We start from the raw sequence: 25,258 nt of genomic DNA, 5'->3' as shown, positions 1-25,258 counted from the left end.
GCTGGGAGACGCCAGCCCCCTTCCCTCGCTCTGGGCCCTCTGGGAAGAGTCCAGGGCCCACATCCTGGGAACGTCGGGAAGGCCGGCTGCAGGGTTGCAGCCAACAGCCTCTTGGAATGAGAGAGAGAGAGAGAGAGAGGGCTCACAGAAAAAGTTCATAGGAAAAGGCTTGTCCACCCGCATGTGGCTGCAGATGACGATACCGTGGCGTTCTGGCAACGCAGGCGCCAAAATGTGTTGCAGTCAATCACGCCCCATGCCAAAGCGCGGTAGCATTCATTCATTCATCTTCCTCACGTCACATCCCTTTTTTGGGCTTTGACGTTTGGTGATGCAAATAACATAATAACAACAGCTTTCCATTTCCTTTTGTACATTTGATGTCCAGGTGAGTATTGAGGAAGAAAGTGTAGTTTACATGGGGTGGGAAGAGACTTTATGGGAAACAGAGTCTCACAGCAGCATTTCAGTTAACAACAAACAAACAAACAGACAACCCCCGACTGTGCTCTGTAGCTACAGTGGCTGGACGGTAAAAACAACCGAAGAGGAAAAAAGTTTGAACGAGAGAGAAAGAGAGGGAGAACATTTGAGAAAATTCCAGTGGAAGTTCACCCCAGGGAGGCTGCCTCGGATTTGGCCCATGTAAAATGTTAAAAGTTCATGTTCCAACATTTCCAAAGGAGGAACCTCCATCTAGTAGTCCAGACCTAAAGTCCCCCCGCCCCCTGAATCCTTCACCACCCCTTAGTTTCAAACAGTAGTCGCCCTGCTGTACTGCAGTGCCAGGGGCGAGTACGCCTTGATGCGGACACACAGCTTGCCCCGGAGCCAGGGGTTCTGCAGCTCCAGGGGACAGAAGTCATCCTGGAGCCACTTCTCCCTGCCGTCCACCACCAGCACCAGTCCAAAGTGCTCCAGCTGCTCAGGGCTGTACAGACACTTCTCCCCCTCCACTCCCCCTCCATTACTACTGCTACCGCTGAGGAGCCGGCGCGACACCGCGTTCATCTCCTGCACCACCAGCTGGACCATCTCCCTGGCCGACGTGCCTGGGGTCACCCGCAGCTGGGAGGGAGGGGGAGAGATGAGGGGAGGGGAGGGACAGAGAGTGGAAGAGAAAGAGGAACAGAGGCAATCAGATTAAGCAGAATGTGATTGGTCAAAAAGGGGTTTCAATGTTACACCTGAGTTATGACAGTTTTATAATTGGATACCCAAATGAAAGAGTTACCCAAACATGAACAACAATTCATTAAACCCGGACATCCTCAAGCCAAGTTCCACATACCTTGACACTGGTTTCCTTGGGTAGCCCGGTTCGGTACTGCGGGTACACCCGGAGCGTGGCGTGCCAGCCTTTCCTGTGGACACCGGGCGAAGGGGAACCTGAGAGCCTCTGGGTGCCGCTGTCCTCTGACAGGGTGCGGACGGGGGGCTGGGGGTGCGGCAGGCATCGCTCAGCAGGGCAGCAGCGGTCCACAGAGGAGGGTCGGTGCCAGCGGCGGTGGGGGGAGGAGGATGGTGAGGGTGAGTGTGCAGTATGACCACCAGAGGGGAATTCAAGACTACTGGTTCTCACACAGAAGGCCTGCCTCTTCTCCGTGATCCTCAGCAGTTCGATCTGCCTGCTGGGTAGGATGAAGTCGCTGTCGAAGAGCTCCATGGGACCCCCCCTTCCCCTCCGCCTCTCCCCACCGGGCCCCCCTCCGCTCAGCCGTTGTTCGCCGGTAGGGCCTGTCTGGGGCTCCGAGGCCTGGAGCACGTCTGGGGTGGAGTCTCTCAGTGCTCCTGTCCCTGAACCCCCTCCAACCCCTCCTCCCACACCGCCGCCGGAGGAGGAGAGGGGCGAGGGCGGCAGAAGATCCAACTCACGGGGGCTCTGGGCACGGCTAGAGTCGTAGTCGCTGTCGGTGGTGAGGAAGACCTCAGAGGAACCCTCTTCATCTGAGAGACCGTGGAAGTCTACTGTGGGGGAGAAACAAAAAACACAATTATTCATCTTTAGGTCAACAGCACACAATCATTCCGCTGTGGGTAAAACATACACAATCATTCCCCTGTGGGTAAAACACACACAATCATTCCCCTGTGGGTAAAACACACACAATCATTCCCCTGTGGGTAAAACACACACAATCATTCCCCTGTGGGTAAAACACACACAATCATTCCCCTGTGGGTAAAACACACACAATCATTCCCCTGTGGGTAAAACACACACAATCATTCCCCTGTGGGTAAAACACACACAATCATTCCCCTGTGGGTAAAACACACACAATCATTCCCCTGTGGGTAAACACACACACAATCATTCCCCTGTGGGTAAACACACACACAATCATTCCCCTGTGGGTAAAACACACACAACCATTCCCCTGTGGGTAAAACACACACAATCATTCCCCTGTGGGTAAAACACACACAATTATTCCCCTGTGGGTAAAACACACACAATCATTCCCCTGTGGGTAAAACACACACAATCATTCCCCTGTGGGTAAAACACACACAATCATTCCCCTGTGGGTAAAACACACACAATCATTCCCCTGTGGGTAAAACACACGCAAACATTCACCTTTGTCTAAGCCACACATACACAAACAATAATTTATTTCCTCGTAAAATGGACCGTACACCACAAGGCTGTGTGACCAGGAGGAAAAGCCCCTCACCTATCCCCTATAAGATAGGTTCTCGGGGTCTTACCAGAGTGCTTGCGGCTGGGTTCGGGGGAGGGCATGGGTGAGGGAAGGTAGTCTGGCTGGGAGGAGGTGGAGCGGGGCGTGTCGGGCACTGCGTCCCTGGAGAAGTGGATGATCCAGCCCAGGGAAATGGCCCCGGTGGGCTGCTTGTAGCGGGCATACTGCAGGGCGTCCATGATCCACCGCGCCTCCCGCCACACCTCCTCCATTTGCTGTAATAGGGGGAAACATGCAGGAAAAATACATTGTTAACTTTTAGTGCTCTTTCAAATGCAATATTGTTTACTTTTTTTGTGCTCTTTGAAACGCCATGTGCTACAAATGAGCTCCAGGTGGTCTTTTAGCTCCTTGCGTGATGCTTGCTTAGCTCTGATATGACTGTAGTTTCCATTATTATGGAGCAATTGGAGACTACATCCAGATCAGGATATCTAGGTTACGGGAAGCTCAGCTAGGACTCCAACCTACCTGCATGTGCTCCTGGACCTGCTGGTGTTTCTGCTTGGCGGCGTGGAGCTCCGTCTCAGAGAAGGCCTCCCTCAGGGTCTGCTGGGACATGAGCGACTCCAGCTCCAGCAGGGCAGACACACGGCAGTACTGCCCGATGAAGCTGGGGCAGTAGGCATCAAAGTGAACTGTAGAGGGGGATAGAAAAGGGCACAGGACAGACTTAAAAATAAAAAATAAGTCACAATAGGCCAATCAATCGGATGTCAACTGAATGACTATAGTTGCATAAATAACAGTAACTGGAAGACATAAGGAAATCCTACTAGACAGAGCAGTACTGACCCAGCTCAAAGATCTGCAGAGGCAGGGTGAGGAAGCCTGATCGGGGGGAATAGGGGTTGTTCTGGCCGGGGGCCGTACACACGTCGTCTGAGGGGGGCAGCAGTAGCAGGAAGGACACCGTGTCCCCAAATTCCAACACCTCCTGGGAATAGATACGGAAGTCCTGCACCTGGGACAGCGGGGACAGCATACTGAGTCACAACTATGACATTGATGCCATGTAAAGGATAGTAATGGATGGAAGGATGGGTGGATAGAAGGGTGGATGGATGGATGGATGAGTGCTGACCTGGCTGACAGGGATGTTCATGTGGGCCATGAGGTCCTTGGCAGCGCTGCGTAGGTCCTGTAGGAGGCGGTGTGGAGCGCTCTGCACATCCTGGTCCATCTCCAGAGACTCCTCCAGAGAACTGAGGGCCTGCAGCCACTGCCACTCCTCCCTGATACACACACACACACACACACACACACAGTTACAAATATATTACAGACAATGGCTAGTATTTCAATAACAACACCATAACATGAAATCAATGAATTCCCTGATAAACCCCGGTGGCTGGTATCCAGGTACTTCACCTAGACACATTACAGTTGTCTCGTATCTTAGCATGACAGAGGACGTTGGGTAGCTTCTGAGGCACCAAGGCTCTGATCTGGTCCACAGAGCTACACAGCTTCAGGTAGCCCAGGTACAGGCCTGGGGAGAGGAGCTTCCTGCTCCGTCTATGGTACGCCAGCTTCTCCTGAAATAGACGATGGGAACCAGACGGGGAAGGCATGAGACAGCCATTGTTGACGTCTGGGATGGCCTTTGAAATAGTTTATTTTTATGTCATTTATTTCGATGATGTTGTTGCTTTGAGGGCTTTGAGGATCAGCTTGCACCAGTCTGTGGTCTTTTGTATTTTTTTGTTGGTTAATGTGAAATAATAACCGTACAATGCATTTCATATGTTTTCAATCATATCATTTGTTCATATTTGGCACCATAAGCCATATTTACAGTTTCTTTCTATCGCTTTGGTGCATTTTCACAAGTGTGTGGTACATTTTCACAATGCTTAGGACAAAATTCAAAACAGATCCTTAAAATGGCAGTTGCTTCAAAACTCTTAAAGCACAATTTCAGTTGACTAATAAGTACAACACCCAAAATCATACAGTCACTTTTTCACTAAACGTGTTCATCAGTTTCATCTAGAAATTCATGTTTCAGATTGCAATACGTGTTCGTATAAAGTACACTTTTATATGATTTTGTCTTCACATTTGTTCAAATACATTTGACTATTACTAAAGCCAACTGCTCTTCATTGATAATTGTTTGGTAAACCTATTGATTTGAAATTGGTAAGTCTACAACAGAGTCTGAGAACTACTTCATGAAAATGTACGTTTGTAAAGTACAGCGCATTCGGAAGGTATTCAGACCCCTTGCCTTTTTTCCACATCTTGTTACGTTACAGCCTTATACTAAAATGGATTAAATTGTATTTTTCCCTCATCAATCTACACACTATACCCCATAATGACAAAGCACTTTTTAAACGTTTTCAAATGTATTAAATAGAAAAAACTGAAATACAACATTTACATAAGTATTCAGACCCTTTACTCAGTACTTTGTTGAATCACCTTTGGCAGCAATTACAGCTTTGAGTCTTCTTGGGTATGACACTACAAGTTTGGCACACCTTTATTTGGGGAGTTTCTCCCATTCTTCTTTGAAGATCCTCTCAAGCTCTGTCAGGTTGGATGGGGAGCATCGCCGCAGAGCTATTTAGCTATTTTCAGGTCTCTCCAGATATGTTTGATAGGGTTCAAGTCTGGGCTCTGGGTGGAACAGACTTGTCCCAAAGCCACTTCTCTGTTGTCCTGGCTGTGTGCTTAGTCTCATTGTCCTATTGGTAGGTAAAGTTTCATCACAGACTGAGGTCCTGAGCGCTCTGGAGCAGGTTTCATCAAGGATCTCTCTGTACTCTCTCCGTGGTCCGTTCATTTTTTCCTCGATCCTGACAAGTCTCCCAGTCCCTGCCACTGAAAAACATCCCCACAGCGTGATGCTGACCCGTAGGGATGGTGCCAGGTTTCCTCCATATGTGATGCTTGGCATTTAGGCCAAAGAGTTCAATCTTGGTTTTATCAGACCAGAGAATCTTGTTTCACATGGTCTGAGAGTCCTTTAGTTGCCTTTTGGAAAACTGAGGAGTGGCTTTTGTCTGGCCACTCTACCATAAAGGCCTGATTGGTGGATTTCTGCAGAGATGGTTGTTCTTCTGGAAGGTTCTCCCATCTCTTACAGAGGAACTCTGGAGCTCTATCAGAGTGACCAATGGGTTCTTGGTCACCTCCCTGACCAAGGGCCTTCTCCCCCTAATAATCAATTTGGCCGGGCGGGCAGCTCCAGGAAGTGTCTTGGTGGTTCCAAATTTCTTCCATATGATAATGATGGAGCCACTGTGTTCTTGGGGACCTTCAATGCTGCAGACATTCTTTGGTACCCTTCCCCAGATCAGTGCCTCGACACAATCCTGTCTCGGCGCTCTATGGACATTTCCTTCGACCTCATGGCTTGGTTTTTGCTCTGACACTCACAGTCGACCGTTGGACCCCATGTAGACAGGTGTCTGCCTTTCCAAATCATGTCCAATCACATTGAATTTACCACAGGTGGACTCCAATCAAGTTGTAAAAACATTTCAAGGATGATCAAAGGAAACAGGATGTACCTACAGTAAGCTCAATTTTCGAGACTCATAGTAAAGGGTCTGAATACTTATATAAATAAGGCATTTCTGTTTTTTATTTGTAATAAATTTACAAAAGTGTCTAAAAACCTTTTTCACTTTGTCATTAGGGAGTATTGTGTGTAAATTGATGAGGAAAATGTTTAATTTAATCCATTTTAGAATAAGGCTGTAACATAACAAAATGTGGAGAAAGCCAAGGGGTCTGAATACTTTAAATTTGTGCTGTATGTCTGAAAGACTCTTATTTAAATGAATGGTGTTTCAGGGAATTTGAGCATACAGGAGATTACAGGAGCTGTTTTGCTGGCATGGATCCTTTGGACCTGATGTCTGCTGTGACTAAATGTCTGCCGTGACTGTGAGTCAACTGGACTAGCTTAATAGACTACTTAGACATGCACATTGGCATGACAGGCAGCGGATTGCCGCGTGTACAATTAAAATAAACACATACAATGTGGTGAAGGGTAAATATAAGGAACTGTTTCATCTACATTGTGGTTTTGGTTTGGTATGAATGCAGCCTTAGCTTCTTTTGAACATGCTCAATTGTTGGCTGTTCAAATGAATACCGAAAGCTTACGTAATTATCCTCAGATTCCAACGCAATCCAATTAGCTATTTCAAATGACTTCACCTTATTCTCTGGGGATTCTGTAATGTTTAAGGAAAAGGGTCTCGGTGTCACTAACGCTACATTGCTTAGCTCTAAACACCAGAGTGGTGGGTAGTGGGACAGAGTAGTGGGTTGGGACATACGTGGAGGGTGATGAGCAGCGTGTCCAGGGCCGTGGGCTCCTCGGGGGACGAGATGGACTTGCGTTGAAGCTGAAGCTTACACAGATGTGTCCACTTCACCCCGTCCAGACTGGGACACACGTTCATGTCCTTCAGCAACACCAGCAGAGCGTTGCCATGCTTGTCTTTGATTGGCTCAAAGTAAACCTGACCCAGGTCCTGAGTTCCCAGCATTCCCTGCAAAAACAGCCCCAAAAAATACCTTGTCAAAGACACAGGGTTTTGACCAGAATCTGATGGTTTCAACTAACATTTGATGGTTCTGACCAGTTTTTTTAATCAAGATGATATGGTTTTGACCATGTTATCAGTGGTAACTAGTGATAAATGACCACGAGTGGTTATAAGTGTGTTACTAACATTTACAGTTTTAGTCATTTAGCAGACGCTTTTATCCAGAGCGACTTACAGGAGCAATTAGGGTTAAGTGCCTTGCTCAATGGAACATCGGCAGATTTTTTTTACCTTGTCGGCTCGGCGATTCGAACCGGTGACCTTTCGGTTACTGTCTTAGCGCTCTTAACCGCTAGGATATCTCCCGCCCATTTAAAGTGTTATGTATCAAGGTGTTATGTCATGTTTCCAACAGTAATGATGGGTAAGGACGTACCTGTAGTTGGGATACGGCCTGCAGCATCTTGAGGCGTGTCTGGAGGGTGCAGGAGCAGGAAGACTGGGAGGGGCTGAGACACTGCTGCAGCCACGGAATCTCCTCCCATAGGTAGGACACCTGGGGATGGAGAAACGCACAAGCATTTAGGATCAAATGGCAACTACACAGTAATAATCCATTCTTGTTTATTTCTTTAGGACTCATTGAAGCAAGCAACTCTGAGTACCACGTTGTTAGCATGCTAGCAATTTTGTAGAATTCTTTGAAGTACTGTAAGTCCCCGAATGTACCAACTGTTACCACCTAAGTTTCTACCAGGTAAATACCAGTGGAAACTGTCAAATGCAAATGGTTAGGTATGGAACTAGTCCGTACGTTACCTTAGTGAACCATAGGAAGTCCTGCATCAGTGAGCTGGAGTAGGAGTCATCTATCTCTACGATGGGGATCTGGTCCTCAGGCGTCACAAGTACGTTGTCATCTCGGTAGAATATAGACGTCAAGTAGAGACCTCTGGAGGACAATAAAGACAAATCAGAGTCAGTTAGTTTTGATCAATTCTCCAAAGTCACTAATTCTCAACAGCACAATGAAGGTCTCCTTGAACCATTAATTCTCACAATAGCCTATAGGTAGAATGACATTTGAGATTATATTTTGTGGCATTCGTAGCATTTATACCAGTCAAAAGTTTGGACATACCTACTCATTCAAGGGTTTTTCTTTATTTTTACCATCTCATACATTGTAGAATAATACTGAAGACATCAACATAATGAAATAACACATATGGAATCCTGTAGTAACCAAAAAAGTAACCAAACAAATCTAAATATATTTGAGATTTGAGATTGTTCAAAGTAGCGACTCTTTGCCTTGATGACAGCTTTGCACACACTTGTCATTCTCTTAACCAGCTTCACCTGGAATGCTTTTCCAACAGTCTTGAAGGAGTTCCCACATATGCTGAGCACTTGTTGACTGCTTTTCCTTCAGTCTGCTGTCCAACTCATCCCAAACCATCTCAATTGTGTTGAGGTGGTGTGATTGTACAATTTGACCATGAAGGCCTGATTCATGCAATCTCCTCTGAACAGCTGATGTTGAGATGTGTCTGTTACTTGAACTCCGTTCAGCATTTATTTGGGCTGCAATTTCTGAGGCTGGTAACTGTACTGAACGTATCCTCTGCAGCAGGGGGAACTCTGGGTCTTCCTTTCCTGTGGAGGTCCTCATGAGAGACAGTTTCATCATAGCGCTTGATGGTTTTTGCGATTGCACTTGAAGAAACTTTCAAAGTTCTTGGAATGTTCTGCATTGACTGACATTAATGTGGTAAAGCTGGTATTCCCCCCAGGGGTACGAGAAATGTTGTCAGGGATACGGCAAATAAAAATGTGATTCGCATTTTCAAACAGTCCATTTTTTATTTTCCAACGGGGCTATACATTTGGGTGAGTTTTGGGACAATGCTGGGGGAAAAGGCCCAAAAAAAGATACAGACAATGCCTTCATCAGTGACATGGCAGGAGATGTGTTGAAACAATTACTGCTGCACATACAAGCCAGTGAATTCTATGCGTTACAGCTGGATTAGTCAACAGACGGGGCGGGTCTGGCAGGGAGACATAGCGGAGTGGTAATGAGCGTGCAAGCAGTTGCTCCCGACGCCACTTGGGTACAATGCAGCATCCACCAAGAGGCTCTTGCTGCCAAGAGTTTTCCCAAACTGACACCGTGCGCCTCTCGGCATAACACGGTGCCTGCCCGATCCACCTCTCTCCACGGTAACCACGGGGAGTTGGCTCAGGTCTCCTACCTGACTTAGCCACACTCCCCGTGTGCCCCCCCCCCCCCCCCAAGACAGTTTTGGGCTGCCTCTCGTCCCGCCGCACTGCCGTGCTGCCTCCTCATACCACCGCCGCTCAGCTTTCGCTGCCTCCAGCTCTGCCTTGGGGAGGTGATATTCAACCCAGCCTGTGCACAAGGTCCTTCTCCTTCCAGAATCTCCTCCCATGTCCATGAGTCCAGAGATTTCTGCTGCTACCCGATACCACGCTGCTTGGTCCTTGGTTGGAGGGTGATTCTGTAACGGCCGTTGGCGGTGGAAGAAGGTGAGGACCAATGCGCAGCGTGGTAAGTGTCCATATTTGTAATAAAGTAATAGAACACTGAACAAAAACAACAAAGTGAACGAACGAAACCGAAACAGTTCTGTCTGGTGCAGATACAAACACTCAACAGAAAACAGAACATAGACAACCCACCCAACTCACGCCCTGACCATACTAAAACAAAGACATAACAAAAGAACCAAGGTCAGAACGTGACACCTACCTTGTCACAACACAATTGATTGGCTCAAATGCATTAAGAAGGGAGAAAAAAAATCCACAAATGAACTTTTAACAAGGCACACCTGTTAATTGAAATGCATTCCAGGTGACTACCTCATGAAGCTGGTTGAGAGAATGCCAAGAGTGTTCAAAGCTGTCATCAAGGCAAAGGGTGGCTACTTTGAAAAATCTCAAAAATAAAACATATTTTATTTGTTAAACACTGTTTTGGTTACTACATGATTCCATATGTGTTATTTCATAGTTTTGATGTCTTCACTATTATTATACAATGTAGACAATAGTACAAATAAAGAAAAACCTTTAAATGAGTAGGTGTATCCAAACTTTTGACTGGTACTGTAGGTGTGAAAATAAATAATCTCATGAAAGTGAAGATGGAAGGCAGGAGATATAAGAAGGTGTAAAATGCTTAAATACCGTTTCAAGCTTTTGACAAATTTGCTGGTAGGCTGGAAGAGGTGGCGCAGGCTTTTGGATACGGAATGTTTCCTCACATGTGGAGGGGCTTTGCACTGCTCTGAAAGGATGAGAGGGCCAAGACAGTGATTAATAGAACTACTGTACCAAGCCAAAGACTCAGTAAGAATTCACAGTAAGAATTGTCTTCGGTGCATCACTGTTAGGAATGGATACTGCATCCTGTGTCCCACAGCTTAAGTGTATGCACAGTAGTGCAGTGGAATGTGTTGGTCATTTCATGTGTTCTATTCAGGTTAGGTCAGTTGACACAATCACACACACGCTGAAGCAGACTATAGAGCCAGAGGAAACCAGCCATTCTAAGTGCAGTCACAAAGGGGGGCTGTGTGTGTGTGTGTGTGTGTGTGTGTGTGTGTGTGTGTGTGTGTGTGTGTGTGTGTGTGTGTGTGTGTGTGTGTGTGTGTGTGTGTGTGTGTGTGTGTGTGTGTGTGTGTGTGTGTGTGTGTGTGTGTGCGTGCGTGTGTGTGTTTACCTGGACAGACAGGAGGTGTCAGAGCCTGCCGTATATAGATATAGAGACCTAAAAAGACGTACTGGGGGGACGGAGGGTGGGGCAGGGGGTTACAGGAGAAAGAGGTGTAGGGGGTAACCCTTCGTCATTCACTGACAGGGAGGTCAGTTCTCTCTGAGGGGACATGTTTATTTTTAGTGGGCCTGGGGGGGGGGGTGCAAGTGAGATAATGTGCTTTACAATTCATTAGAACCTGCGGGGTCCCCCTCCCTACACAGAAGCCCTGAGGCAATCTCACTCCGGCTCAGGCCACTTAAGTCAATAAATCCCCTATTCAGGAGAAATGAACACATTTTATTTTCATGAGACGAGTCGTGGTGGAATAACAAGAAAACGAGCTGCAGTTCACCTCGCCCCCCCCCTTACTAGAGCCCCCCCCTCTCCAACAGCCCTCTTACCGCCCTGACACTGAGTAAGACAGACAGGTATAGCCGTCCGCTGGGGTGCCTGTGTTAGTCAAGGCCCCTTTCACAGTTTAATTAATAGTGTTTGGAGAAGGGGGGTGCGGGTGGGCAGTTTGGGGGGAGGGGGGGGGGGCAGACAGGGGTCCTGGAGGCCTGTAGGGGGACCAGGCTGCAGCCAGTCAGTGTTAATTTATAGCCCTCAAACTAGAGTCAAGGCTCCGTCTCTACAAGAACAACAAACATGACCTGGGACAGACGACCTCGGCTACCGTGCGTGAACTGGAAAAGCCTGGCCAAGGGACTGAATGCTGACTATTATATAGATTATTACTGGTGACTATACATGACATGCTACATACATTATATCATTATGCTATATGTATATATAGTAGGCATAGTATACACTGCTACTCCCCTGATGACTATACATGACATGCTACATACATTATATCATTATGCTATATGTATATATAGTAGGCATAGTATACACTGCTACTCCCCTGATTACTATATGTGACATGTTACGTCATTATGCTATGTATATACAGTAGGTATATACGTTTATACATAGTAGTAGTTTACTATACAGTATATGCATATACTATATATCCTACCATTTCAATATAGGGCTGAGCTGACTGACTGACTGTTTTGTTGTGAAACTGGATTCACAACCACCAGAGGAAATCTTCTGTGTTATCAGGCCTTAACATTCAATTATCGAGCCAATTTGAACAAGAAGCATAAACCAAAGCACAGTGAAGCATTGAGTGAGATCTCCAAGATATATTTGCCATTGAATATGCTCCCACTCCAAGTGAGAGACCAAGGAACATTATTCAGTTTGGGAAAACTGCTTACTTATGAAAAGATGGGGGTTCATTTCAGTGTGGCACAAAGTGTTCAGGACTCAAGTTTCCCTTAACCACAGACCTAGGATCAGACGACTACAGCCCCCGTCTAACCTTAACATGAAGGAGGATTCAGAAAGGTCTGATCCTGTATAAGTAGTAGAGATGACTTATACTACATGTTGAGGTAGCTGAGAAGAGCAGACGGGGAGACTCTTTATACCGTGGCACACACAGTGGCGGTGCGTCTCTTTAATCTGTCCCAGTAGCTGGTCTAGCGCCTCCTTCTGTCCCCGCTGGCGAGGTGCGCGGCCGTCAATCTCCCTCCAACCTGCAGATACATACAGAAACAATGAACAATAAATACTAATGTGGTGCCACCGACAGCCATCGTGCCCTTGAGCAAGGCACATACACCGCAAACTGTGCCAGTGAACTATCAATGTCATAAACCTGCATTACATGGAAATAAGGGGGGACGACGACATAGTGTGTGTCAGTGCCACCTCAGTGTGAGAAAGCTGTGGTTGGCTAAGAGGGAGAGACAGCTCCAGTGTCTGCTGCTGCCACTTGGAGCGAGCCGACTGAGAGCCTTCAGTGTGTGCAGACCTGTCCCTCCCTCTCCCCCCTATACATACGCGGGCAAACGGCGACTGAGAGATGCAGGAGTGCAACACGCCACACGCCTCACCCCGCCCACATACTGCACGCACACACACACGCACACACACACGCACACACGCACAGCGCCTACAGTACACAAACACACGCACACATAAGCACACACGTGCACACACACACACACACACACACACACACACACACACACACACACACACACACACACACACACACACACACACACACACACACACACACACACACACACACACACACACACACACACACACACACACACACACACACACACACACACACCGCCTACAGTACACAAACACACTCTACACCCCCCTACACACACAAACACACACACACACACACACACACACACACACACACACACACACACACACACACACACACACACACACACACACACACACACACACACACACACACACACTCACGCACACACGCATGCACACACACACACATGCACGCGCACACCGCCTACAGTACACAAACACACTGTACACCCCCCTACACAGACAGACACACTACACATCCCTCCCTCAGTCCCACTGTATACACAAGGGCTAAACAGTTTAGTATAGACTCTCCCTCTAGATAGAGAGAGTGTGGCAGCAGTGGCCCGCAGAGGAGTAGAAAAGGAAGGAGGGAGGGAGGATGATGTGCTGGTGATAAGGCGGCAGCAACAGCGGCGTCTTGGTTATCCCCCGTGGGCCCCTGGAGGCTGGGTGAAACACCGTGAGCTCTATTCCCGGAAAGGTTCCTGTCCTGACTGGACAACTAGCCTCTTTAATGGCCCCGGGCGGAGAGAGAGGTCCTCGTATAAGGGCCCCACTGTTGGGCCTTTACGGCCCCAGCTCTCACAGACATGCAAATATTTCCAGTGGTAGCCCCAGATGGAAAACACAAACACGCAACCATCGAAATTAGCTCGAAGGGAGGGGAGAGAGGTGGGAAGGGGGTGGTTGGGGGGAGAGAGAGGGAAAGCCCAGGCTGACTCTCTCTCTCTCTCTCTCTCTCTCTCTCTCTCTCTCTCTCTCTCTCTCTCTCTCTCTCTCTCTCTCTCTCTCTCTCTCTCTCTCTCTCTCTCTCTCTCTCTCTCATATATACAGGGAGAGATACAGACATGCTCTACACACTATACAGACTTGCACAGGCAAATTCATACACACTTTGTGTTTGTGTTTACACCTTTTTACACAAAAATGCTTAAAATGAACACACACAAACAAGTGCAGACAAACAAAGACGTATGTGACATACACAATAACACATAGACATCGAACGTGTGCCAAACGCAGGGGTACACAATGTCTATTCTGCTGTCATACACTGCAGTTTCCTTTCGCTCTCTCTCCCACCATGGACATTCAGTTTGGTCAGGTGTTGAAAGGAAAAGTCAACAGCAGTTGACGCACTTTGAGGTTTTTACGCACAAGCTCTAAAACTCATCCCACACCACGATGTCGGGAATCCCACTCGGAATGTGGAAACGACTGTGGGTCGGGTACATCTCAATAATCTAATTTGGCTCCCTCCCCTCGTGTCCTAACTGGGAGAGAGAGAGAGAGAGAGAGAGAGAGAGAGAGAGAGAGAGAGAGAGAGAGAGAGAGAGAGAGAGAGAGAGAGAGAGAGAGAGAGAGAGAGAGAGAGAGAGAGAGAGAGAGAGAGATCGAGAGAGAGAGAGAGATCGAGAGATCGAGAGATCGAGAGAGTGAGAGAGTGAGAGAGTGAGAAAGAGACAGTGAGAGACAGGAAGAGACAGTGAGAGACAGGAAGAGACAGACTTTGAAAGACTGAGAGGGAAGGAGAGAAATAGAGAGAAGGAGAGAGGCCGGGGTGTTCTGACCATTCATCTCCTCAGCTGTTGACTTGACTGTTGACACCACCCATTGGCTGATCTCATTAGTCACACAGCTAAGGTTACACACACTGACGTCCGGCATTAGACGAGGGTCCGGTACCCTGCTTCTGGCCAGGGGGGGTCTAGCTGCCAACCACCAACCACCTAACCACCCAATACCATGGAAGTTGGTAAGAGGGAGTTAAGCAACGCTGAAATGACGTTGGCATTGGAAATTCGGCTCAGACGACACGCTTGATGCGGGTTCAATGAGAACAGCCCAACGAACGGACACACAGATGAGGGGATAGAGAGGTGGACTTACTGGAAGGGGAGGCGCAGGATGGGGTGGAGTTCTGGGTAGGACCCCATCCCTTCATGTTGAAGGCAGACACCTGGAAATAGTAATATTCTCCCTGCCACAGAACAACACAAAGAGATGACATTAACACAATGCACAATTAAATAATAAAATGAAGTACATGAAAGAAAATACATTAAATATTATTCCTATTAAAGGGTCTTTTGAATTATTTGTGATAAAGTTTCTGTAATAGTGATGCAGTTGACAAATGATGTGTTCTTTTTCATAGTATATACATTGGGCGGTAATGTTTGTCCCTGCATGTCCTCATACTGTCTGTGTGTGTGTGTGTGTGGGTGGCATGGCGACAGAGCCTAGAGGACCTATATGCACCGGGGGAATTCTCCTGCACAATAATGTCCCCGGAGCGTCTGTCTGTCTATGTGCCCGTCTAAAATGAAAACCATAAATCAGGTTATATATTGCGTGCGTGTGTGTCTGGCTGAGCTCTGTAATGCAATGACGGGAGCTGAGATTTTAAACAATGAAATGTGTTTGAGCAGTTTATTTTACAGAGCTCTAACTCTTTCTGCCCTAATTTAAATGTGTGTGTGTGTGTGTGTGTGTGTGTGTGTGTGTGTGTGTGTGTGTGTGTGTGTGTGTGTGTGTGTGTGTGTGTGTGTGTGTGTGTGTGTGTGTGTGTGTGTGTGTGTGTGTGTGTGTGTGTGTGTGTGTGTGTGTGTGTGTGTGTGTGTGTGTGTGTGTGTGTGCGTGTTACGTGTGTGTGTGTGTTTATAGTGTGCGTGCTCAGATGACTAGTGACTAGAAAGGAAAGAGAATTTTTGGAGTACAGAAGTATCACATGATAAAAGGCCTTAACAATGTGACATCTAACCGAGTGGCTCAGACACATATGTGATTCCTATCATGGCCCTTCATGTGGAATAGTGGCCTTCCAAATGTTTTTATCGGTCAAAGCTACCAGCTGTTGGAAAGCTAACTGTTGTGTTTTTGTGTGTTGCTTTCTCACCCGTAAATGGGGAAAGTGTAGCTGTATGCCATCGCTGGCTGCCTTTATAAGGCCTGAGGTGGAAGCAGTGGAAATGTGGTTTTCAGACACATGGGAAAGTGTCGATCTGACTGAGACATGGTGACATTTTGACATTCTGATTGAGCATCACTCTGATGCGATGGGCCTGTGTGTGTGTGTGTGTGTGTGTGTGTGTGTGTGTGTGTGTGTGTGTGTGTGTGTGTGTGTGTGTGTGTGTGTGTGTGTGTGTGTGTGTGTGTGTGTGTGTGTGTGTGTGTGTGTGTGTGTGTGTGTGTGTGTGTGTGTGTGTGTGTGTGTGTGTGTGTGTGTGTGTGTGTGTGTTTGCCTCTCTAGCTGAGGTATTTAACTTGGATGTAAGATTTGATGGAAATGAAATTATTCATTGATAGCTGGGGGAGAAAAACATCAGTGCTTTGGAATAACCCTGTGTTGTGTTCAGTAGGGAAAGAACGGAGTGAACCAGGTATGCCAGCAGCATACCACCCTGCATCCCACTGCTGGCTTGCTTCTTAACCCCCCCCCCAAAAAAAAAACCAGGACTGTGATTGGGGACATTGCCTTGTGTAGGGTGATGTCTTTCGGATGGAACGTTAAACAGATGTCCTGACTCTCTGTGGTCACTAAAGATCGCATGGCACTTATTGTAAGAGTAGGGGTGTTAACCCTGGCTGAATTCCCCATCTGGCCCTTATACCATTACGGTTACCTAACCATCCCCAGCATACAACTGGCTCATTCATCTCCCTGTAACTATTCCCCAGGTCGTTGCTGTAAATGAGAATGTGTTCTCTGTCAACTTACCTGGTTAAATGAAAGGTGCTATCTAAACTTGTCCAATTAGAGTGTAGAATACTGTTTTTTGTTGCAAAGCGTTTTGGTATGGTGTGCCTTACTGAGCATAAATATATACTCACGCGTGTGAGGTCGGTAATGTTGCACTGCAATAGACTGGTGTCCTCTACTAGCGCCTCACCCAACAGAGGACTGAGGGAAGGGGAACTGCTCCAACTCACTGTGGAGAGCGCACACACACAGATACATTAGTGCATTTCGTACCTACTTTCCTCCCAGCCTCTATAGAATAATAAACATGACTTCATGTCTTATTAGTAAGCATTGCAAGTAGCATGTAACGGATGCTGACCTTTGTACTTGGTGACTACTGCAGAGTTGACACTGAGAGGCTCCTGGAAGTCCACCCTCAGACTGGAGCTGCTACTGACAGACAGACGGACAGAGCTGGGAACATCCGGAGGGCCTGTGGACGGACAAACATCTTCATATTATCCGGTATTGTTGGCTTTTTAGGGCTTCAACAATGTTATTCAGCGAGTCAGTGAGAGTCAATCAGGGCTGACAAAAAGTCATAAATGCTAATGGTTTCATGGAACATGTCACATACCCAGCACTCCCTGGAAAACAGGGAAAAGTGTTGCTGTGTGGACGATTGTGGTTAAATCAAGATCAACTAAATTGATATCGCACTTTACAATCATTCATCAGTCGACTTGCGGTAACACAGTTACATACAGTGTTCAATCACCCAAAGATGTCTGTTTTTCTTTATTCATAATCATAACACGCACCTTCCACTATCTGAATAATTTTACTACTGTGTTTGAGTGGCTGAGAAAAGCCTACAAAATGTGTCTGGTCATAAAAGCATGGAGTATGTAAAGTAATGAAGAACTCCTCTATGCATCAAAGTCCAGATTGAGTCGGGTGTAAAGGGGCTGTCTGTCTACCTACCACCACGCGTGTCAAGAAATGCCTATAAAAAGTTAAAGAGGGAACATAGACGCACTACACACACACCCCAGACGCGCGCACACACACACACACGAACACACACACGCACGCACACATAGGCCTACTCACACATGCATGTGCTCAGACATATAAGCATGAACACACACGCTTGGGTGTATACACACACACACCCCGCTCTGTCCCAGCCATCACAACGTGGAACCTATTAACAGCTCAGCCCAGACAGAATGCCACCAACAACAAAAAAAGAACAAAAAAAAATGGAAATCAAGGCGACGCTGGAAAGATCTGGGCCCCAACTGTACTTCAAGTGGAGCCTCCTAGCACATGATCTCTGGCTCCAAAATATCTAACGCACACACACACACACACACACACACACACACACACACACACACACACACACACACACACACACACACACACACACACACACACACACACACACACACACACACACACACACACACACACACACACACACACACAGCATATTTGACAATTAAGTGGAACAAAGCAGTGCCCCCTGTGTGTGTATTATGTGTGTTGTGGCGTGTGTGTGCGTGTGTGTCCGTGTGTGTGTGTGTGTGTGTCTACTAACTGGCATGCTCAAAGCCCGTCTGCATGCGTCTGAAGAGCCGGTGCCTCCACTCCCAGGCCTTGAGTTGCCTCTCATGGTCCGACGCCTCCCGCTCCCCGGGGAACTCACGGTGCACCTGGGCCTGCAAGTCCCCCACACGCTGCTCGGCCTCACGGACCAACGTGGCCAGGTGCACCGCACGGCCCTCCAGGCTCACAACTGCAGGGCACAAACACACACAGTTGTAATTTGGATTACACACTAAGGCAACGATCGACACATTACCAGCCCGGCACTTGGGAATAACAGCATCCCTTTTGGGCGAATAAAGCATCGCGCAGGTGTCCTTTCATTCGAAGAAAACCTCCCCCTCTTTTCCCATAATCCACTGGTAAAACCCTCAAGCCTTTATAATGTCTCTGTTTGTCAGAGGCACTAACGCAAATTCCTCATTAAATCCCATTTAACTGCGCAGTCACTCTTTAAGGGTGACATCATTCAGAGTTAAAATGACAGAGAAAGCGGGGTCACGAAACGAAGTGCGGACAGGCGGGGTTTGGGGTTTCTCTGTGGTGCAGGGATCTCAAGGGGACACCCAGAATGATGAGAAAACTGTTTTGTCGGCGCGGTAAGACAAGAGGTTTAACCACGTTGTTATAGATCAGCCTGGCTTACTACCTAGCTCCGTCTCCCTGACTCAAATGTGGGTCTTGAGTGAACTTCAACATGTCACCGTGTTCGTGCATTTCTCCTTACGTCTCACTGTGTTTCCTTTGTGTTTCTTTGTACCATCACAGGGGACGACCACTATGAGTCTATATGGTGTCCATGAATGCCTATGCCTGTCTCTCTATGTCTGTGTCCGAGACAGTATGTCTACAGTATGTCTCAGTACGTCTCTGTCTCAGGGAGCCGCAGACAGGCTCTCTGAAGTCTCCTGCAGCAGAATCAATGGCTTTTCGGGAGCTTTCGTTCAAAGCCTAACGAAAGCACTGCGTTGTCTTTGATCTCAATTCTCCTCAGATGGAGTTTGATTAGAACGCTCTTATAAAAACGCCGACGCGGTATCCTGGTTGGGGTTTGACGGGAGAGCCCTTTATTTCTCTCCTCCTCCCTCCCTCTTTCTCTTTCCCTCTCTTTTTTTCTTCATGTGTTGTTTGGGCTCCGGAGAGCAATCAAAGAGCAAACTTCAGTAAACACCACTTTCCATTCAAGTGTTTTCAATTTGGTGATACCTTTATAAAAACGCCTGGATAGGTTCTGGAAAGGGAGCGCAAACACAAATAGTCTGGGAGCGCTCGGCGAGTCCTAATCATTAGCAGAGGGTGAGACGGTGGAGGCTGCTAGATCACAGGCGGCAGAACCTTGTGAAGATGACTAATATTGCATCATAATGCCATAACGACGCCCCCTTTTGCACCATTATGTTTTTCGGCTTTCGCTCTTTCCTTTCTCGCTGCCAGACTGAGAGACAACAACAGTCAACTTTGACATGCTCTCTAGTGTAGGAGCGCGCGGTTGTCTGTGCGCGTCGTGAGAGGCTAGTCCTTCTGCTTACTGTGACAGCTGCTCTGGTTGCCGTGGCAGCGGGGGTGGTTTCCATGACGACGGCCGTTCTTGCCGGAGTGAGGATTAAGTTACGTTTTAGACGCTGATCTAAAGTCAGTTTTGCATTCAAAGAGTTAGGATTTGGGGAGGGCAAGCTGATCCTAGATATGTACCAAAAGGACCTATTCTACTCCTACTGTACATGAGGATGGAGCATGCTCCATATTTTCTTCAATAAACAACTGTTATGATGCTGTAAGCCAAGGAGCAGGCAAGCAGGTGAACAGACAGAAAGTCAGACAGAACGTATACAGCTAGTCTGCCAGTCAGCCAGCCAGAACAGGTACCCACAGTGGGGGCTCTCCTTGGCTCCGGCGCGGAGCAGCAGCCTGGCCATGGGTACGTTGTTGGTCATGACTGCGATGTCCAGGGGCAGCAGGCCCTCACTGTTAGGGGTGTTGAGGTCCAGCTCCTCCATACTGTACTGGGACAGGAGTAGCTGCACCAGGTCCATCTCTTGGTGCTCCACCGCCTCGAACAGAGCCTCGTTACTCTGGAACTGACACACATCAACACATGTTTAATGAGGTGTTAGGGGCTTGTGTTGTGTCTGTATTGGGTCTGTGTTGTGTCTGTGATGAGTCTGTATCTTGCATGTGTCTCATCTGTATTTCGTTTTGAGTCTGTGTTGATTCTGTATTGAGTCTGTGTTGATTCTGTATTGAGCATGTGTTGATTCTGTATTGAGCCTGTGTTGATTCTGTAATGAGCATGTGTTGATTCTGTATTGAGCCTGTTTTGATTCTGTATTGAGCCTGTGTTTATTCTGTATTGAGACAGTGTTTATTCTGTATTGAGTCTGTGTTGATTCTGTATTGAGCCGGTGTTGATTCAGCATTGAATCTGTGTTGAGCCTTTGTTAATTCTGTATTGAGCCTGTTTTGAACCTGTATTGACCCTGTGTTGAGCCTGTGTTTAACCTGTATTGACCCTGTGTTGAGCCTGTGTTTAACCTGTATTGACCCTGAGTTGAGCCTGTGTTTAACCTGTATTGACCCTGTGTTGAGCCTGTTTTGAGACTGTGTTTAACCTGTATTGACCCTGAGTTGAGCCTGTGTTTAACCTGTATTGACCCTGTGTTGAGCCTGTTTTGAGACTGTGTTTAACCTGTATTGACCCTGAGTTGAGCCTGTGTTTAACCTGTATTGACCCTGTGTTGAGCCTGTGTTTAACCTGTATTGACCCCTGTTTTGAGACTGTGTTTAACCTGTTGAGCCTGTGTTTAACCTGTATTGACCCTGTGTTGAGCCTGTGTTTAACCTGTATTGACCCTGAGTTGAGCCTGTGTTTAACCTGTATTGACCCTGTGTTGAGCCTGTGTTTAACCTGTATTGACCCTGTGTTGAGCCTGTGTTTAACCTGTATTGACCCTGTGTTGAGCCTGTGTTTAACCTGTATTGACCCTGAGTTGAGCCAGTGCTTAACCTGTATTGACCCTGTGTTGAGCCTGTATTGACCCTGAGTTGAGCCAGTGCTTAACCTGTATTGACCCTGTGTTGAGCCTGTATTGACCCTGAGTTGAGCCAGTGTTTAACCTGTATTGACCCTGTGTTGAGCCTGTGTTTAACCTGTATTGACCCTGAGTTGAGCCTGTGTTTAACCTGTATTGACCCTGTGTCCATCACCATAGTGGACTTGCGAAGGCGCTCCTTATCGCCCCGTCCCGACACAACACTGTCCTCCAGGCCAGGCAGGTTGCCCACACGGAACTTCCCTGACAGATTCCGGTAAAGGCGGCGGGCGGCACTGGGGGATGACAGACTGGTGGACTTGTTCCGGATGGGAGGAGGATGAGGCTCTCGCATCTCTCGCTGGTTCATCTTGGCTGAGTCGGCCCTGTGGGGAGACAGGGGAGGGGTTGGATAGGGGCAGAGGAGGGCGAAAGGTTTTGGTGAGTATTAGTATCCATTCTATCGGTCTTAGTATGCTATTTTAGCAGATGCTTTTATACAAAGTGACTCAGATTTTATAGTGGTAACTATAGTATATTCAGTATTTGTGGACCATGAGGGAATCAAACCCAAAAAGCTTGGTGTTGCTAGGACATACCCACTGAGCCACTGCAACTACAGTGTGAATGGGATAAGTATTTGTTATACTTCTGGTATTTTTGAATCACTTGCACCAGTGGTGGAAAATGTACCAAATTGTCATACTTGAGTAAAAGTAGATACCTTATTAGAAAATGACTCAAGTAAAAGTGAAAAAAAAAAAAAAAAGTCACCCAGTAAAATACTACTTGAGTAAAAGTCTAAAAGTATTTGGTTTTAAATATACTTAAGTATCAAAGTAAATGCAATTGCTAAAATATACTTAAGTATCAAAAGTAAAAGTACAAGTATAAATATTTTTTTAAATTATAATTTTAAGTTCCTTATATTAAGTTTAGCACATATATTAAGTTAAGCAAGCCACATTTTCTATTTTTTTTATATATATTTTGTACAGATAGCTAGTTGCACACTCCAACACTCAGACATCATTTACAAATGAAGATCAGATCAGAGGCAGTAGGGATGACCAGGGATGTTCTCTTGATAAGTGTGTGAACTGGAAAATGTTTCTGTCCTGCTTAAACATTCAAAATGTAACAAGTACTTTTGGGTGCCAGCAAAAATGTATATATTAAAAAATACATAATTTTCTTTAGGAATGTAGTGAAGTAAAAGTTTTCAAAAATATAAATAGTAAAGTACAGATACCCCAAAAAACTACCTTTTCATTAAGTACTTTACACCACTGACTAGGACTGTGGATGCTAACACTTTTCAAGAATGTACCAAACATTACCATATGTTACCTTAGATACTGTGATAATAAACAGTACATTGCTTGTTAATACCTTTATAATGTCTTGTTTAGAATTTCCTTAACATGGAGGCTATGTTGAAGACTAAGAAAATACAGCTGAAACACATTACCCTGCAAACAACAATGAGTCGTTGGGAAGTCCCCGGAACATCACAAAATGGTCGCCTAAACTCTTCCGGACGTTGTGTCAATGTCCCCTGGGTTTAAAAAAAAAGTTTTTAGGACTTTCTTGGAATGTTGTGTCATGGTCCCCTCGAGGTTTTTGTCTAGTTCCTGGCTTGTCCCGGGGACGTCACCTGATGGCCGCAAAAAAAACGTTCTCCCCTCAAAAAAAAAAGTTTTACCCAGGGCCCGCACACCATAGTTTCATTACACATCACCCCTTGTTACTGTTGCCAAGCAAATCAAGGCCCTAATTGGTGAACCACTGACCCAGCCACAGCTCTTTGTCTTTTGGCGATGCTATGGACACCCACACTTTGACGTACATGATTATATTGTTTATGTTTATTCATCCGGTAATTATTATTCAACGTGTCCTCGCCATGACGATCTTCCTGCCACGCCACCACATCTGTATCAATGAATGACTTCACCTGTCGGACTATTCCGACACTTTGCACTTCATAGTGAATCTCAGCTCTGTGAAAAATACACGGAAGAAAAACTATTTTGTTTATCCAAAGTGATTCAGAAGTAACATTAAAACAGAATGACATCACCAACAGACAACTATACTATGCAATGTGCCAACCAACCAGGTGGGTATTGCATTGGCATCCTTTCTCGGTCATTATGATAGGTAACATATGAGTCATCATTGGCACTTCCAACTGCCCATCGCTGTTCCCACTGCCAGTCGTCTCCCAGTCCGGCCCTCTCAACGTGGCACCTCTTTCTAATGAGAGGCTGAGGTGAGGTCATTCCTTCTCATTCCTTCCTATCTTGGCATCTGTGGCATGCCAGCCATCCTGCCCCCTCCACTGCCACGGGAACCATGTGAATGACTGTGTGTTTCTGGGGGAGCCTGGGCTGTCGTGCTAACACACACTTAGCCGCTGACGGAAATGTCAACGGGACTGCTGAGGCGACGGTGACGTATCCCGTCGCCCGGTCCCACGTCAGAAAGAGAGAAAGGAAGGAAGAAATAGAGAGAAATTGTGAAAAATGTCAGAGCCTCCCTCGCTGCTTAGTCAATAGTGAATCACCTACTAAATCAATGTGTGTCGTGGACCGAATGAATGACACACATTGAGCCTGTGTTGAAATAAGTATGAAGTCAAGTTCTAGATAGACATTTAGTCGTGCTAATAGATCATTACTAGAGGATTGAAGTGAGTTATAGTGTTTCTGTAATCAAGATGAACATACGTGCGCCCACACACACACACACACACACACACACACACACACACACACACACACACACACACACACACACACACACACACACACACACACACACACACACACACACACACACACACACACACACACACACACACACACACACACACACACACACACGCGCACACACGCACACACACGAAACAACAGCTGACAGTGGCGGCGGTGCCCACACATCTCTAACATAAAGGCTACGGTCGGCGGAGCCGGCAATCAGCCCCGCGTCAACCCCTTTCACAGGCAAGGCGACACACCAAAATACACCCATCACATCCCCACTCTCACCTCTCCCTCTCTCCTCGGTCTATGTTCTGTCCCATAATAGAGGCCCTTATTTTAGGCTTCCTCATGTTCCCTGGGCTAACCTATTCCAGGGGCGGATAAACGCAGCAGGTATTTGGAATCATTTTTCCATGAGGCAGGGCCGGGATGCAGAGATAAAACAGAGATATATTTGTAATGCTCCGAGTATCCATTTCAAAGAGGAGGTAGTAGAGGAATTTCCAGCAGGCTTATTGTTGTTTATTGTTTGAGATGGAACAGACATTTTCTGTCAACCGCCAGAACAGCCCATCACTCTTTGACGACATTAAGGCGCGGGGGGGGGCTTTCATAGATCAACGGATGCCGCCCGCCTGCCACGTGGACTTGTCCGAAAGTCACTCCTCAATGACATGTTACTACTTCCCCAGAGACTCCCTAATGTCCCCAACACCAGAGAGAGAGAGAGAGGGGGGAGAGGAAAGAGGGAGAGATAGATGGAGAAACAGAGAGGAAATTGGGTGGGTGTGTGGGGGGGGGGGGTTGAGCAATGAGGGCGAGACAGTGGGTTAAAGAAAGAGAGAGAGAGAGATGGAGAAGGACAGAGAGAGAGAGGGCGAAAGAGCAAACGATAGCCATGCAGCATTGAAAGCCACAGCATGCTAACACGGCCCCTCTCAACACCCAATTTGTCAAACT

General features: G+C 46.9%; 1 protein-coding gene across 6 annotated transcripts in view; it reads right to left on the bottom strand.

Annotated features, from left to right (window-relative positions):
- Positions 1-419: 419 nt before the first annotated feature.
- LOC124048371 (ankyrin repeat and fibronectin type-III domain-containing protein 1) overlaps positions 420-25,258 on the bottom strand; it is a 287,118-nt gene continuing 262,279 nt past the window's right edge. For 4 of the 6 annotated variants that reach the window (XM_046369086.1, XM_046369087.1, XM_046369082.1 and 1 more), the window contains 18 exons: positions 21,682-21,916; positions 20,372-20,579; positions 18,494-18,691; positions 17,267-17,380; positions 17,037-17,134; positions 15,093-15,183; positions 12,497-12,604; positions 10,445-10,544; positions 8,048-8,180; positions 7,665-7,784; positions 7,016-7,231; positions 4,083-4,249; positions 3,793-3,943; positions 3,504-3,672; positions 3,180-3,346; positions 2,716-2,923; positions 1,292-1,968; positions 420-1,068 (listed from right to left, as the gene is read on the bottom strand). In XM_046369086.1, the coding sequence (XP_046225042.1) occupies positions 754-1,068; positions 1,292-1,968; positions 2,716-2,923; positions 3,180-3,346; positions 3,504-3,672; positions 3,793-3,943; positions 4,083-4,249; positions 7,016-7,231; positions 7,665-7,784; positions 8,048-8,180; positions 10,445-10,544; positions 12,497-12,604; positions 15,093-15,183; positions 17,037-17,134; positions 17,267-17,380; positions 18,494-18,691; positions 20,372-20,579; positions 21,682-21,916 (3,475 nt within the window). In that variant the 3' untranslated portion in view covers positions 420-753. The remainder of the gene's footprint in view (positions 1,069-1,291; positions 1,969-2,715; positions 2,924-3,179; positions 3,347-3,503; positions 3,673-3,792; positions 3,944-4,082; positions 4,250-7,015; positions 7,232-7,664; positions 7,785-8,047; positions 8,181-10,444; positions 10,545-12,496; positions 12,605-15,092; positions 15,184-17,036; positions 17,135-17,266; positions 17,381-18,493; positions 18,692-20,371; positions 20,580-21,681; positions 21,917-25,258) is intronic. The other 2 variants (XM_046369084.1, XM_046369085.1) reach the window with 2 other exon arrangements.

Source organism: Oncorhynchus gorbuscha, linkage group LG11, assembly GCF_021184085.1.
Source record: "Oncorhynchus gorbuscha isolate QuinsamMale2020 ecotype Even-year linkage group LG11, OgorEven_v1.0, whole genome shotgun sequence".
Lineage (NCBI taxonomy): Eukaryota > Metazoa > Chordata > Actinopteri > Salmoniformes > Salmonidae > Oncorhynchus > Oncorhynchus gorbuscha.
This window is presented reverse-complemented; position numbering and strand designations above follow the sequence as displayed.